Consider the following 14384-nt stretch of genomic DNA (forward strand, 5'->3'; position numbering starts at 1 on the left):
TTTGCAGTCTCCCTAACTCTAATCAATCATGGCACCTGAAGGTCTGCAAGTCTGTCCCCCAGTCCCCATGTCTAAAAACAGAGGGTACCAAATGCTGAGTTCATATAATTCCCTGCTGGGTTAAAACTTTCTGAAAAGAGCAGCATGAACTGAAGTCATTCAAGTTCAAGGCTCTGATGGCCACAGAGTTCAGTCTCATCCAGGGGCATATAAGCCTACTGATCTCACTCCTGTCTTATGCCTATACCTGCAGCAGTGTTTGTGTGCGCATGTAAAAGCATAACCCAAGCTGGCTAGGTGGCACAGAAGATTAGGAACTGTGACATAAAAATACATTTTTGAAACATAAAACTTCTCATTACATTTTGGGCACCCATAAATAAGCCTTTTATAGCCATGCAACGGCCAAATCCCTAACGTCCCTGAAATAAGCCCTACAAATAATTAAGTGAAACAAATAGGATCAAAACCCACAGCCACAAAAGCTGGTTGGTTTTTTTTTCCTTTCTTTTGTTTGTGCCCATCACTAACACACACACTTCATATTTTTTTACCCAAAAAGGCCTCTGAAGAACTTCTGCTCTCTGCTAGAAATGGGGACTGTAACCTGGAGCTTGTTATAGGGCATGAGACAAGAAGGAATGCAGGGTTAGCTTCAACAAGATCTTACAGTTTATGTGGAGCACTGCCTAACTGTCACATGCTTGGCTCCTGGAATCTGATACCCTCTGTGAGGTGATGAGGCTTACTGTAGGGTGCTGGGCTATGAGATGCTTTAGAGAGGCTGGCAGTGCCTGCCAGCGCTGAGAGGAAACAGTGATTACAGGAAAGTGCTGGAAAAAAAAATACTTGGTTACCTGACTCAGGGCTACAGAAAGACAGCCCAATTTACCTGGGATCAGCAACGTGGAAACCTTTGTAGCAGGTAATTGTCTACAGGGACTCTTTCAAAGGAGTCAACAATGCCAGCAGCCAGAGGTTTTTGGTAGAACACTAAGCAAGGAAGTTCGCTGCAGGAGTCAACATCTATGTGAAATGTGATATTCTAATACAAAGGCAAAAGGGGCAGTTAATGGGACAAGAGTTAGTTCTGGATTTTACTTCCAGGATTTTGTAAGCAGATGCAGAAACAGTGAGATTGTGTATTAAATCTCTCCAACAATTGGGCTGAATATGCTTTGGAGTCCAGCTGCAAAAATCAATTGTAGCAATCCTGTATGCATATCAACAACCATTTTGCAAGATGGGATACATCCCATACATACTGTGGTCCTTTAGCCTTTATTAGCCTGAGAACATTTAACCTTGAAGGACACTATTGCAAGGATGGAAAACTAATCTTTTGTCAGCTAAACTACTGCTTCAGGCCACTAGTTTACCCAGGAGAAAAACCTTGATGTGTGTATATATATATTTGTTATGTTGGGTGATTTCTCTTCTTTAACTTCTACTTGAAAATAATCCAGAGCGCAGTAATTCAGTCTGGATCTAGAATATCTGTTTGCTTTTTCTGTGTATAACAGAATAGGCTAAGTTAGATCGGTTCATCCAATGGCATGTGGATCCCTGGGGAACCAGGGGCTACTGCAACCAGTCTAGTAAGGGCAGTTAGGAAATACAGGACTGAAATCAGTTTCTACCTTCACTGTAAAAAGCTGATGGTTCTGCCACCTGCAACAGGCTGAAAGCAGCTATGTAGAAAGGTGAGTAGACTGTAGGAGAGAATGTCAAGATTTTGACTCAAAGGTTTAGCAAAACAGATAGCTCTATTTGAAAGAAAACCTTCTAAAATTGGACAAGAAATGCTGATCAGTTGTTAGATTTATTTCTTAGTTTTCTGTTGTTATTTCTTCCTCTTCTAAAGCAGCAATGTATAAGATACTGATCCATTCATAATGGAAATCCTAGTTCTTGTGTATTGACTACAATGGCAGGAGAACAGAAGGAGACAGGAGTACACCATTATATTTGCTTTGCCAATAGTAATTTATAGTCCTACAGTTTGACTAGCAGTTGTTCTGTAGATGGGAATGGAAGGTTCCTTCTCAGTGGCTCTCAGCACTCTGTTCCCAGCATTAGGCCTGCACTTGAGCCAGAAATTGTGAATTTCTAGTAGCAGATGGTGATTGTAGAGCAAAGCCACACTTCAACAGTTCAAGAGAAATATCTGAAAGGAAAAGTATTTCTGTGACCAAAAAGTGCGCTTTATACTAGAAGGACCAGATTGCTAGACTCTCAGGCTGGATTAGAAGAACTCTGAATGCCTTGCATTCTAAGTAGTATGTTCAAATGTTGGGTGTTGAAGCAAAGTCTCTGCCCGCTCTGTGTTGTTGCATTGTTTCACAGGAATTGCAGGAATTGCCTGCAATTATGTACATAGCAGACTAAAGTTCAACTGCTTCCTAGATTCTGAAGTATCTTAATGATGTTGACAATGAGGGAAAGAAATCTTAACTGAAAATGAGTCTAATGCAGTGCTTTAAAGAAGCTAATCACCTGCTGTTCTTTCAGTCACCTGCCAGAGAAAAACTATGTAAATTTATACCAACCAAAGGTCTGACCTCTAATGCTTTTGTGGCTGAATCACCTTCCCTGCTTATACCTCTACCCTGTGTTAAGAACAGGAAAGGACTGAAGGTGAGTAAATTCACCTAGGGTATTTCTACAGTTTTCAAGGAGAATTCTGGCTGGGGAAATGTGTGAATTTCCATTATGGAATGGAGCTGAGGGAAAAAACTAAAAAGGGAGTGTACAGAGCAGATGCCTTGGTGGAAAACCACGGCCATTTTTCTGTCTCAGTCCCCAGGTGGGGATACTGGCACTTCAGCTGCAGAAATTATGCCTGCACAGAGCATATTCACCTTGCTCATGCCATAACTCCCACCTAGCATCTAGACTTCTATAGTTTTCAATAAATAATGAAACACACATGCATCCAAAAATCATTTTGCCTGTGTATTAGAATTGTAATTGCTTCCTGAGTCAAGCTGGTATTTTAATGAACTAGTAATATTGGGAAGTAAGCATTTGACCCCTCAGTGAGTGGGCCAGGGAGGACAACAGGAAGTCTTACTGCAAGCCCAAACTTAAGACCACTGAAGTCTACATGGATTGTGTAAAATGGTGCAGCCTATTACAACCACTTTCACTTCTAAAATGAAGGTGGATTCAACAGATACTGAAGATTGCAGGATTCTAGGCTCTTTTGGACATCTAGGCATTACACCTGAGGGGAGGCTGAAGAGTTCAAAGGAGGAGAAGAAAGTCTATATTAAAGCTGAATGAAGGCAGGAGATGCTATACAGTATGTACATGTGACTCACGGGTGGTTCTTGGAGGTAACTTCATTACGGCCAGCAGCCTAATGATTAGGAGTTCCTAATGATTAGGAGAGCCTAATGATGAAAGTGGCACCCCTGAATTAAAAAGTGGCACATCTCCTGCAGTGGAGTGAGCGACCCTTGATCTGCACTGAACAGTGATCTTCCCAAATTTCTCATTACTGAGGTCAGCAGAAACAACACCAGATGAACAGCAGAAAATAATGATCATTCAGAACTGGCAAGCTGTAGAGTATGCATTGCAAATACTGTATCTGTGGGGCTTGTTACCAGGGAATTGTCTTGATGCCAAATGTGCTAGTGTGACTTCCCTCTCTTTTTAAGAGATATACAGATTATCTGAAAGCTACTTTGGCTCAACATTCCCACTGCAGAAGCTCCCTGTCCAATACATAGCTATTTTCCCACTGCCGATGAAGATGACAATGAATAAATAAATGAGAAAAACCCCCAGCCTACTGTGAGGGCAGACTATTCTTTTGTAACAGTGCATCTTCAGCCTTTTATAAAAGCTTCAGAGGGTCTGACAGTGAGCTTGCTCTTCATTTAGCCAGCATGTTCCATTCACTAAAGCATTTAATTAGGGAAGTAATGACTTGGTTTGTCCAGCAGAACTTTGAATATCATCCAAGAAATTCACAGTAGTAAAAAAGTCTCAGCCAATCATTCACTGGAAGTGTAAATAATTAGAAAGATGGAGTTCTGTTTTGTCTAACATGTAATACTGGCTCCTAAATTAGATGTTTATTTTTTCTTCTTGAGAACTTGCTGCCCACAAGACTTCTGAAAGTAGAGTTTAACCAGTGAGCCTGACTTCATGATAATACGCATTTAGGTACCTTTGAGTTAGTGACTTAAGCACTGAGATGATTCTGTTCTTTTTTATTTCTGAAGATACACTTTACCATCAGAAGCCTTGGGATGCCAAGTGCAGTGTTGGAACCCAAACTGCTCCAAAGGCTGGAGAACTGGCAGATGTTATATCTGTTCATGTCGTATCCATACCCATATTTTCAAATGCTGAGGAACCATAAATCTGAGTCTTGGTGCTTCTAAGAATTGTGGCCCATTGTTATGAAGAAATAGAAAACAGGAACCAGGATCAGCTTTCTTTGAACAGGGTTGTGTTGGGGCTGGTGTTTTTTCAGTGCACAGCTGTCCTTTTAGGTACCTTAATTCAGTAAATGCCTCAGAGGGAACTAATAATGACTTCAAAGAGGTTTATGCAGAGAAAAAGGTTATTTTATGTACAAAAGCCAAAGACAAAATAAATGTGAACATAGTACGCTATTAAGCAAATGCTTGATCCCATACTGGCTGGGATCATGAGGCAGAGCCACACTGAGTTTGATTTGTGTGCATCTAGTAAAGTAATTTGAAACAGACTGGCTGAAGGGAAGGGAATAAACTGGATTCTTGGTCCTCAAAGGTGATATGTGAAACATTAGGCTGAGAAAGCAACCTGCAGCATTTTAGTTCAGGAGCAAGCACTAAGAAAAAGATGACAAGTGCAGACTGCATTACTGGGGAATTAAAATAGGAGAAAAGAATGACAAAGTTTGAGGATTAAGTGATCCTGAAGGCAACACAGAGACTAATCAACTGTGGAAAACTAAATTGTGAGTACCAAGAGATCAGGGACTTGGACTGCAAGGCCCTGCCAGTCCCATCTGCTCAGTCCAGAATGAGTTCTGAACTCCCTGCTCCAGAGAATTGCATTACCTTTGAGTAGGGCAAATAACAGCTAACCCTTTAGATTATTATCACTACTACCACACCAACTGATACCGAATTTGCGAGCTAACACAATGTTTCCACTCTTTCAGTTCAATAGCAGAGTGGGTGTATGGAAATGTCATCGTTTTGGCAATCAATCAATTTATTAAAGTCTCTGCTGAAAGGCCAAACAGATTCTGTTATGCTGAATGAATAGCAGCTCCAGCCAAGCCTGGAAATGAGATGGGAAACTGCTCCTGCTGCAGACTTAAGAAAAACCTTTTTTTTTCTTTCTGAAACCAGATAGGGTGTGGCTTAGTTCCTTGCCTTTCTTACTACATTTGGATTTATATAAGAAGATGGGGCTTGAGACCTAAAGATGAGCATTTAGAAACTGCTTTCTTGAGAAAGCTGGTGATGGAAAACAGAGAGGAATGTTTGCCTGAGGTGAGGTATGCTGTCGAGGAAGCCTTTGGTTCTAACTGGCCATGAATGGGGTGTTGTACTTTGAGGACAGTTTGGCGACTGTCATCGCTGGTGGTTGCTTGTGACATCTGCCAGTGGGACTGGTGTCAACAGTGAGTGGACAGTGAAGCACAATTTTTTACTGATATGGCTATTCCTAACACTATTCAAATATGCAAATAGGAGTAATTAGTTCATTGTAACTTTTTGCACTATCACAGTATTGAAAAGAAAATACCCCCATAGTCTGAGGGACTTCTAAGTTGTGAAATTGGTAATGGTTTCTCTAGATTTCCACAGTAGTACACTGGGCAACAGGTGAATATAAAGATCCAACAGTAGTTGGGGTGGGAAACATAACAGTGCTGGGACTGTGGCTTTCTAGATCGAACATGATTACAACAGAGAAACCTGCAGAGTGTTTCTGAATGCCACTGCAGTAGGTAGCTATCATGCCAACATCAGTCTGTAGCACTGGAGATGGGATATGCTAGGGCTATAGGCACCTGACAAAACACAGAAATGAACCCTCTGATCGTGTTCCTGTAAAGATTTTTGATCTTGGCTAAACTAAGAAGTACCTGAACTAGCAGTCAAGTGTGAAAACAGACCAGCTGTTCCTCTCTTCTCCCTCAGTCTCTAACCCAGGTGCATTCATACATCCTCACTACTTAAAAAGCCAATTCATAGAACGATTAAATCTTACTTGAGAAGCTTGCTTGTTGACTGCTGAAAAAAACCTTCAGTAGGCTCTAAAGGAGTGTATGCATTTGGTGATGGGGCAAGAAGGGTATTTTTCCTCTGCAGAAGAAAATCATTAATCAAAATTTTGCACCCAAAATCTCATCCTAAAATTGATGCAGATCTTTCTGAACTTTCTGACTTGAGACAGTGGGAACTAGGAAAAGGAAAGTGAAGAGTGCATGGTTACAGTAATTCTGACATTACATGACCTACAACTGGCTTAACTTTGCAAACCAATGCATTCATTCAAGGGTTTAATTTGGGCCCATCTCTTTTTTTAATTTGAAATTTTAACTCCTCTTTTGGTGCACTAACTTTCATAATTAAGGAAATAATAAGCATATGCAAACCACTCATAAAATCCTATCACTTTAGTGGGATGCACAGTCAGGGAAACAAAATCCCAGCAAAACAGGATTCAGTGGAATATTCCGTTACAGGACTGAAACATATGTAAAAAACAAACAAGTGCTTTCAATTACAATTGACTGACAGAAACAGAAGAACTTACCTAGTCATAGAAATGCTATTACTGGTATCTTTGCCCTGATATATTAATCAGCTGATCCAAACCTAATGATTAAGTATGATTAAAACAGAGCCAATTTCCCTCATGCCTTGAAACCTTAATTCCAGAATTGTCAGGTGAAGCTCCAGGTAATGTTTCTTATTTTCTGTAATAAACATTTCTGCTTAGAAAGTGTCTTGAGTTCCCCAACAGGAGAGCAGGGAGTAGTTACATTTTTGAGTCAAGCCAGGAAAACTCTGTTTTCATTCCCTCATATCTTTGAGCCGGCTCTGGAGCACTGCGTTAGATAAAATTAGCAGTTGAGCAGAGTTTTTCCCTAACTAACCTATGAGCTGTAATTTTTGTGAAGGTTCTTTTCATAAGGGATTACCAACAGTTTGGAGTCCATCCAGCTGGAGGGGAGCAGCACGCACTTGCATGCACAAGTGTTTCTAAACTAAAAAAAAAATTAGCAAAGATATAAACCAGAATCCCTGTCCCATTCCCAAGTTGTCAGCTTGGAAAAGAGAGCAAACAATGACATTTCCTGTTCCTTCCACATGATTTCTACAGGCAGAAAATAGGATTATTGTGAAAATTTCTCATTTACACATATAGCTTCAGAGCCAAATTCACTACACAGGGATTTAACAGAGGAGGGAGAAAAGGGCAAAGTAAGTCCTGAAAGGACTGGGAAAGTTCTGAAGCATCCCTTTTCTGGCCCAGCAACAGCATAGGTAAGGCAGCCTGACAGTAACATGATGCTATAGCAGCCATGAGGCTGCGCAGCCATTCATTCTGTGGCTAAAGCTGCTGAAGTGCATTGCAAGATCTGGGTCTATATTTTGAAGATTTTTCAGGCTATGTTAGTGAGACACTTTTATGTCCTAGAGGTATATGGAAAATGCTAGGATACAATGCAAAGGAAAGGCCTCTCCTAGACACCTCCACTAAATACAGTGCACTGTACATGCATTCCAGTTCAACCCTGCCTTTACATGCTGTCCATAATGTACCAAAATACAAATGTACTTGGAAATGGAAAATTAAATACATTAAGTATGTTTTAATTAGATGCATCTAACAAAGATGCAGAGTGGCTAATACTCTCTGTGCATGGTGATTTCCTGTGTGTATATTTCTCTTCTATTTTGATTTAGAAGCTGACAGAGCCTTTCCTCTTTTTTTTTCTTGAGGATACCTTTGGAAATCTTGATTTCAGTAAGGTTTGTGGGTATTCTTAATAACCAGAAGCCCTGTAGTCCGCAGGTGAAGAAACCACTCTGGCTTCCCCAGATGTCAATATAACTACAACTATGTCTCACTTGTGTCAAATAATGTGTTTAGCTGTGCAAAAACCAGAGGAAAGCCAGGACAGATGAGGCAAATGGCTGGGCAGGTTATCATCAATTTATCAAAATCTTGGCAGACTCCAGCTACGCCCCTTAAAGTGTTTGGTTCCGAGCTGACCAGCTTGGCACTTTCTGATTCGTTGAAATGCAACTGACTGCAAGGTGATTGTCACATTTAAGGCTTCTCTCCTGCTTCTTCTGCCCAAGCTTGAGAAGGCTCTTAAGCTTTAGCAGGCTGCTTGAGAGGCACAATGAGCAGGCAGCCATACAGTGCTGACCTCGTTACTTTTCTCTCCATCAGAGTTCCTGTTTGCTGCTAGGGTTTGGGGTGTACTCCAAGGACAACCTGAGGCTACTTTTTGCCTTCTCAGGTAATTTCTTCCCAAGCAGTAAGGGGCATGCTTTGTGTGGCGGCTATATTCCCTACTGCCTTGCAACTAATAGCCAAGAAAGATGTTGGGAGCAAGGCTACCTAAGCTGTTTACCAGTCTCCAGGAAAGCAGTGGCAGCTCTGTTAAAGGGGCACAAAGTCTTCTGAGACAAAGCCACCGGTGGGTTTATACCATGCAAGAGCTCTCTAACAGGCACTTCCAGTGATTCTTCGTGTGTTCCCTCATGAGTTTCTGACACTGAGTCTGTATTTTGTCCATGGTGACTACCTGTGGATATTCAGGCCATGCTAGATATTACTGATATTGTAGTATCAGAAAAAAGAAGATTAAAAGGAAGCAGAGTGAATCCATTCAAACCAAATCCCCATTCTTCATAGCTCTTCTCCTGTCTCTCTCTCTCTGAAGAGACAGGGTTCACCCCTCTTTATCACCATCTCCTTCTTTGTGCTAGGCTTATTCTGCATCTTACACCAGTCTCAGAGCCTCAGCAACACTGTTGGCCGACACTCTTCCCTGTGGATGACAAATGCTAGATTTGAGGATCTGTAGCAAGAGCAGATTAGTGGCAGTCGTATTCCTTTGCAATGGTTCACAGTAAGCCATTCCTCCTCAAATTCATGTCAATCCCTTCAGTGCTTTTATGTCTTCTAAATTGCAGCTAAGTGAAAGGGCAATTAGATTTCAGTGATTAAAATTATTTACTTACTGTATGTAACAGTTGGAGCATCTCCACGTATCTGAGGAAAGAGACAAACTTTTATTAATTGCCATCAAATCATTGTTGAAGGGTGGACTGCATAGCTTCACTTTTAGGAGAGCAACAGATAGGTCATAACAATGAACTCACACTTTTTCTGAAGACATCAGCTCCTGGGCAATGAGGTAAGCTCTGGACTGGCCTTCTTTCTGTCAACAGCAAAAACCAGAGACAGTTAAGGGATGTCTCATTCCAAGAAGTAAAGCAGAGTTAGAGAACACTTTAAACTGACATATTCCTTCAGTAAAAACAGTGACCAGGCTTTTATTCTTTGCTGTTCAGTTTCTGGCATCCTGGAGTCCTTTCCATGACAGGGTGTTTCCGCTATTCAAATACCAGTAATATAGTACAATATAGTAGCTGCTAAGGCAGATGTCAAGTTTGAAAAATGTGTTCTTATTGAAGAAGGAGAGGAATTTTCTGTTGATTTTTCACAGGTCCAAAATTTATCAGAGAAGCAGAAAGTGCTTAGCTTTGAATAGCCTCTTGGCTGTTGAGGCTCATACCATGTATTTAGTACTCTTAATAACATGAAAAATGGAGTACTTTATCATGGTCATATTCCAAACTGTTCTGACTGCTGGGAGACCTGTGGATGCAAATGGGGCGAAGGGCTTTATTGCATGCTAAACAAAATATCTAAGCTAAATGGCCATAAATATCTCCAGAAAGCAAACAGTTCAGTACTCCAGCAGACAACATTGTCTGAAATCTCAGTGGTATCTACTTAACTGGTAGGAAAGAAGCAAAGCGTATGGCTTTGAGGTGCAAATGGCTAATCCAGATACTTTGCTCCTATTCATGACTTGTCCTTAAGTAAGAAAGAACCAAAGCATGGCAATATTCACTGAAAGAAATCAACTGGGAAGTGTTTGACATATTTAGCAATGGTGAAGTAGGGAACTAAAACAATAGTCTAGTAGTAGTAAAGAAAAGCAGCCCTCAGTGACCTAAAGTGGACTCTGGGTAGATGGGTTCAGCAGCAAGACTTTGCGACGTTGTTTGCCAGACCAGGTATGCTGGAAACTCATTGCTTACCAATCTGTTTCTGAAAGCCTACTTAGGAGATACTGGGACTTGCTGAGGTACAATGATATGAGTCAGGTGGGAAGTTTGTGGCTGTTATTTCCTCCATAAATTCTGCATGAGAGGGCTGCTAGGGGTCAGGGAGCGCAAAGCTTAATTGGGACCTCTCATAAAAAGTATTGATGGGACCCTAAACCCAAATTTGACTTCCCACAAATGCTGACTTCCCAAATCACACCTGATAGATCAGATACATGATTGGGATTTTCATAGCAGAGACTGAGCAGTAAAAAATGCCTAAGTGCTTTCAAGTAAATGTACTATAGGCGTTTTACTCTCTGTCCTTCCTCATCATTAGCATCCCCTTGGGATGCAGGTGTTCTGGAACATGATAGAAGTATCTGAGTTGCTCGAAGTCCCATTTCATCATCACAGTGAACCATCTGCACCATTTGTCTCTACAGAGGGATCAGTTTCTGGATTTCAGGATTTTCTTCCCCTCTCTAAGCTTCTGGTTCATTCTGCCTGCAGTAAGCTGCAAATAGTGTAGGAAAGAACGAAACATTCCCTGAAGCGCTGGAAGCTGAATTCAGTCATGTGGATACCTGGAGTGTAAAAAACCCAGTAGCAAGGTCAACTGAAACATAATTGAAGCTATTTCACTGCCCAACATCTGTAAATTAGAAGAGGAATATGTGATGGAACAGAAGTTACATTTTTAAGATTCTTCCAGTTTTAATAACTTCAGGCATTCATTACAAAAGCAAGGAATTCAAGCACCAGCAAATGAAATCACCACTGTCTATTTCAGAGGAACCAGGGGCCAGTAAAAGCATGTTGCAAATAGATGCCAGTACTGACTGCACACAAGCAAGATCCCTTGCTGCTCTGTGAGTTTTCACCCTGGGAGTGATGGACCCCAAGGAGGATTATGATCTAGTCAATAGTCAGTATGAGTGAAAAAGTTCTTGAATCCTGATGATGATGGGTTAAATGAATGACGTTTATGTATAGAAAATGAAGGGTCACAGTGACCTCTTTTTCATCTTTATTTCTGTGTACTTTTGCTGGGAGGCAACTGAAAATTGCAAAAGCCAAATGAGATACAGAGTGAACTATTCATCAGTCTTAGATGTCTAACCCTTTAGCACCAGGAGTCTGAGGGTATGTCCCCTGGTACTTTGTTCCTTCTGGCTGATGGGTGCCAAGGAGCATGCTTTGAATCACTTACTTCTGGAGAACTACACTACAGTTTAGTAGCATGCACTAGAAAGATCTTACATTTTTTCCCTAGTTTCACTTTCCTGCTGGGAGGAAATATTTGATTGCCCCTTTTCCCCCGGTTCGACTTTGTGAACACCTCTTGAAGAGAATGGTGTGCCTCTCCTGGTTGTCCCAACTGCTGTAGGAACACACTAGAGGCACTGAGTTTTCTGTTCTCTCTTATTTTCTCTACATAGGCATAGCAGAACAGCTGAAAGGGGTGTGTTTCCTTCCGGGTCACGTGGCCCAATGCTTGCTGCTCAACACATCTTCTGTAGACAAGCCTGGCTTTGGAGTGCCAAGAAGCAGAGTGCATTTCCCCAGCAGGCCAGGCCCACTTTCCCTTTGCATATACACATTGTCACACTCTGTAATTCCTCTTATGATTAATACATCTTGGCCAAGAGAGAAAACACAGGGACCCCAGTGTCACATGGCCTGTCTAGGGCAAGTTTGAGACAGTGTCTCTAGGCGTTGCCTGTCTTGTGTTATTTAATTGCTGTTTGTTTAACCAGGAAATGAACTCTGAGATTGACGACAGTGTCTGGAGACAGACTTCTGGGAATTGGGGATAGAGAGGGTGCAGGTCCCTCAAGCACCAAGTTTCTGAAACTTAAGTCCAAGTGATTATTATAACACTGCCAAGCTGCAACCGTTTCAGTAATCTTTATTCCCTGCACACCCGGTCTTGTGTCCAGCCTCGCAGTATGGTTCCTTTCCAGTTTCCAGGCCTTACTGCATGCCTCTGCTTAGCAGATGGAGGCCATGGAGCCATGTGATGACCCATGGCTTTCTGCTTCACTTAGTCTTCTTGTCTTATAGCCTCATCACCCCATCCTCCCCAAACCCAAATGCTTAATAAAATGCTTGCAATATACAATGTAAAATTGCAATATGTAACTGAAGTATCTCCCCATTCTCTCCATTCTGAAGAACATGCTGGTGTCAGGAAGGTCACAAACACAAAAGCACTTCAACCAGGTTAGAAGCTTGTACAGTTGCTGCAGCTCAGCTGATTAGCGTAATTTGTGAAGCAAAGATGATACTGTGCAATCATCTCTCCATTGACTAACAAATTAAGCCCTACAGCCCTCCTCCAAATGCATACCTCCAAATTGAAAACTAAGACCTAGAGATGACTTGTGACTTGCACAGTTTCTCCTTCTCCAACAGCTGATGTTTCCCAATATATAATGAAGCACACCACCACCAGAAAGCTTTTGTTCAGAACAATAAATACCTAAAAGCCTGCAGCTCTTTACAGGGCACATGTATGAGCACAGCTGCAGTTAAGTACTAATCTTAGGCAGTTCAAACTGAGAAACTTTAGCTTTCACATCCCTTTTGTGCCTTCTAACAGAACAAACATTTGGGCTGAGAAGGGGGAAACAGTGAACAGTGGAGAAAGGTGGCTAATGGCCCATGCTGAGTGTGCTAATATGGCACTTCACTGTTGCAGGATTCCCTTCTCTGTGTAGTAGTGATCCCATTAATGTAGGGGTGGGTTAGGGTTAGGTGGGCCCTAACAGGCCACGCTTTCATTAGATGGTACTTTATTGACAGTGCCAGTCACTTCCCTATGAGTCCAGTGCCAACTCTCAGTTGTGCTGACCCAGATGTTTGCAGGACCTTGATCAGAACCAGAGTGGTCTCCTGATCCAGCTTAAAAAATTGTGGGCCAGGGGCAAATCTCTCTCCGTGAGGCTGGAATGAGCTTGTATGGCCTAAAAGCAGCACAAGTAGTTCACAGAACAGCTCACTAAAACTAAAGCATTAGTACTGTCCAAGTCACTAATCTGGAGTACTCCAGATACAATGCAGGAGTAACCCCTTGCATTTGAAAAGCAGATTAACAAGACACAGAAGCAGCAGCTCCCTTCTTCTGTGTGCCACTGGCTTGCCATGCTGATGTGGACAAACTGCATCTCTTCGTCCATTTTCCTATGTGTATGTGTCTTATTTCACAGACTCCTCAAGACAGGTGCATTGCAGCTGGATGGTACCCAGCACAGGAGCACTTCTGTCACAGTCAGAGGCTGACAGCAGCCTCCAAGCTTCAGCCTCTGAGCTGAACGACTTCATAATACCCTTTTTGTATTATTATGAACTATGTAGCAGTTCACAGTGATGTCACAGTGGTGCCAACAGTAAACTGAGGCAACACAAGAACAAGTGACTTTTTCAGGCTGGCTCTGTGAATCAGTGAGAGAGAAGGAAAAGCAGTCCACACCTCCTGTCTCTGAGGCCCCTTCCTTGAAGAGCTAGATTGCAGCTCTCCTGGGGAATTATGTCAATCAAGAGCTGTCCCTTGAAAAGGCATCTGAATTAGGTGCTTCCTCAAAGCACACAAATCTGTCATTCCCAGCTCCAGCATGTTTCAGTTGGTGTGTGTTTGTTTGTTTTAATATATGAAAGTTAAAGGTTTGCAAAACAGAATGATTAATGTAGAGTCTGAAAACCAAGCCCACCCAGTGGAAATGGATAAAGTGCAGCAAAGGCAATTTTATGTACCGCTGCCATGCGTCAGTAGCTGCCTTGTTTGTTGCAAGACGTTTGTGGCTAAGCTTAGTGTTCCCTGTTTGTGTGGGGTGCAGGTCCCCTCTATCTGCCATACTGGGTCGCTGACCCCTTTTCATCCACTGCTTTTTATTTTGATACCTGGGAGAAGGGTGGAGCATCTTGCCTCTAGTGCTGCCCTCTCACAAGCACAGCATTAGGGATGTTTCTGTATGAAGTTCCCCTTCATGCTCCCCCCTGCCCCAGCACATCCCCATATAATGGTAATAAGCACCCCTCCAGTCTGGCTAGTACTAGATATAT

At 42.0% G+C, this 14384-nt stretch overlaps 1 protein-coding gene across 2 annotated transcripts in view; it reads right to left on the reverse strand.

Annotated features, from left to right (window-relative positions):
• The window catches only part of FGD5 (FYVE, RhoGEF and PH domain containing 5), a 109995-nt gene that overhangs the window by 47497 nt on the left and 48114 nt on the right, over nucleotides 1-14384 (reverse strand). For both annotated transcript variants that reach the window (XM_037383214.1, XM_037383213.1), the window contains exons 4-5: nucleotides 9366-9424; nucleotides 9225-9255 (exon numbers count right to left, since the gene is read on the reverse strand). In XM_037383214.1, the coding sequence (XP_037239111.1) occupies nucleotides 9225-9255; nucleotides 9366-9424 (90 nt within the window). The remainder of the gene's footprint in view (nucleotides 1-9224; nucleotides 9256-9365; nucleotides 9425-14384) is intronic.

This window comes from Falco rusticolus, chromosome 4 (assembly GCF_015220075.1).
Source record: "Falco rusticolus isolate bFalRus1 chromosome 4, bFalRus1.pri, whole genome shotgun sequence".
NCBI classification, from domain to species: Eukaryota; Metazoa; Chordata; class Aves; order Falconiformes; family Falconidae; genus Falco; species Falco rusticolus.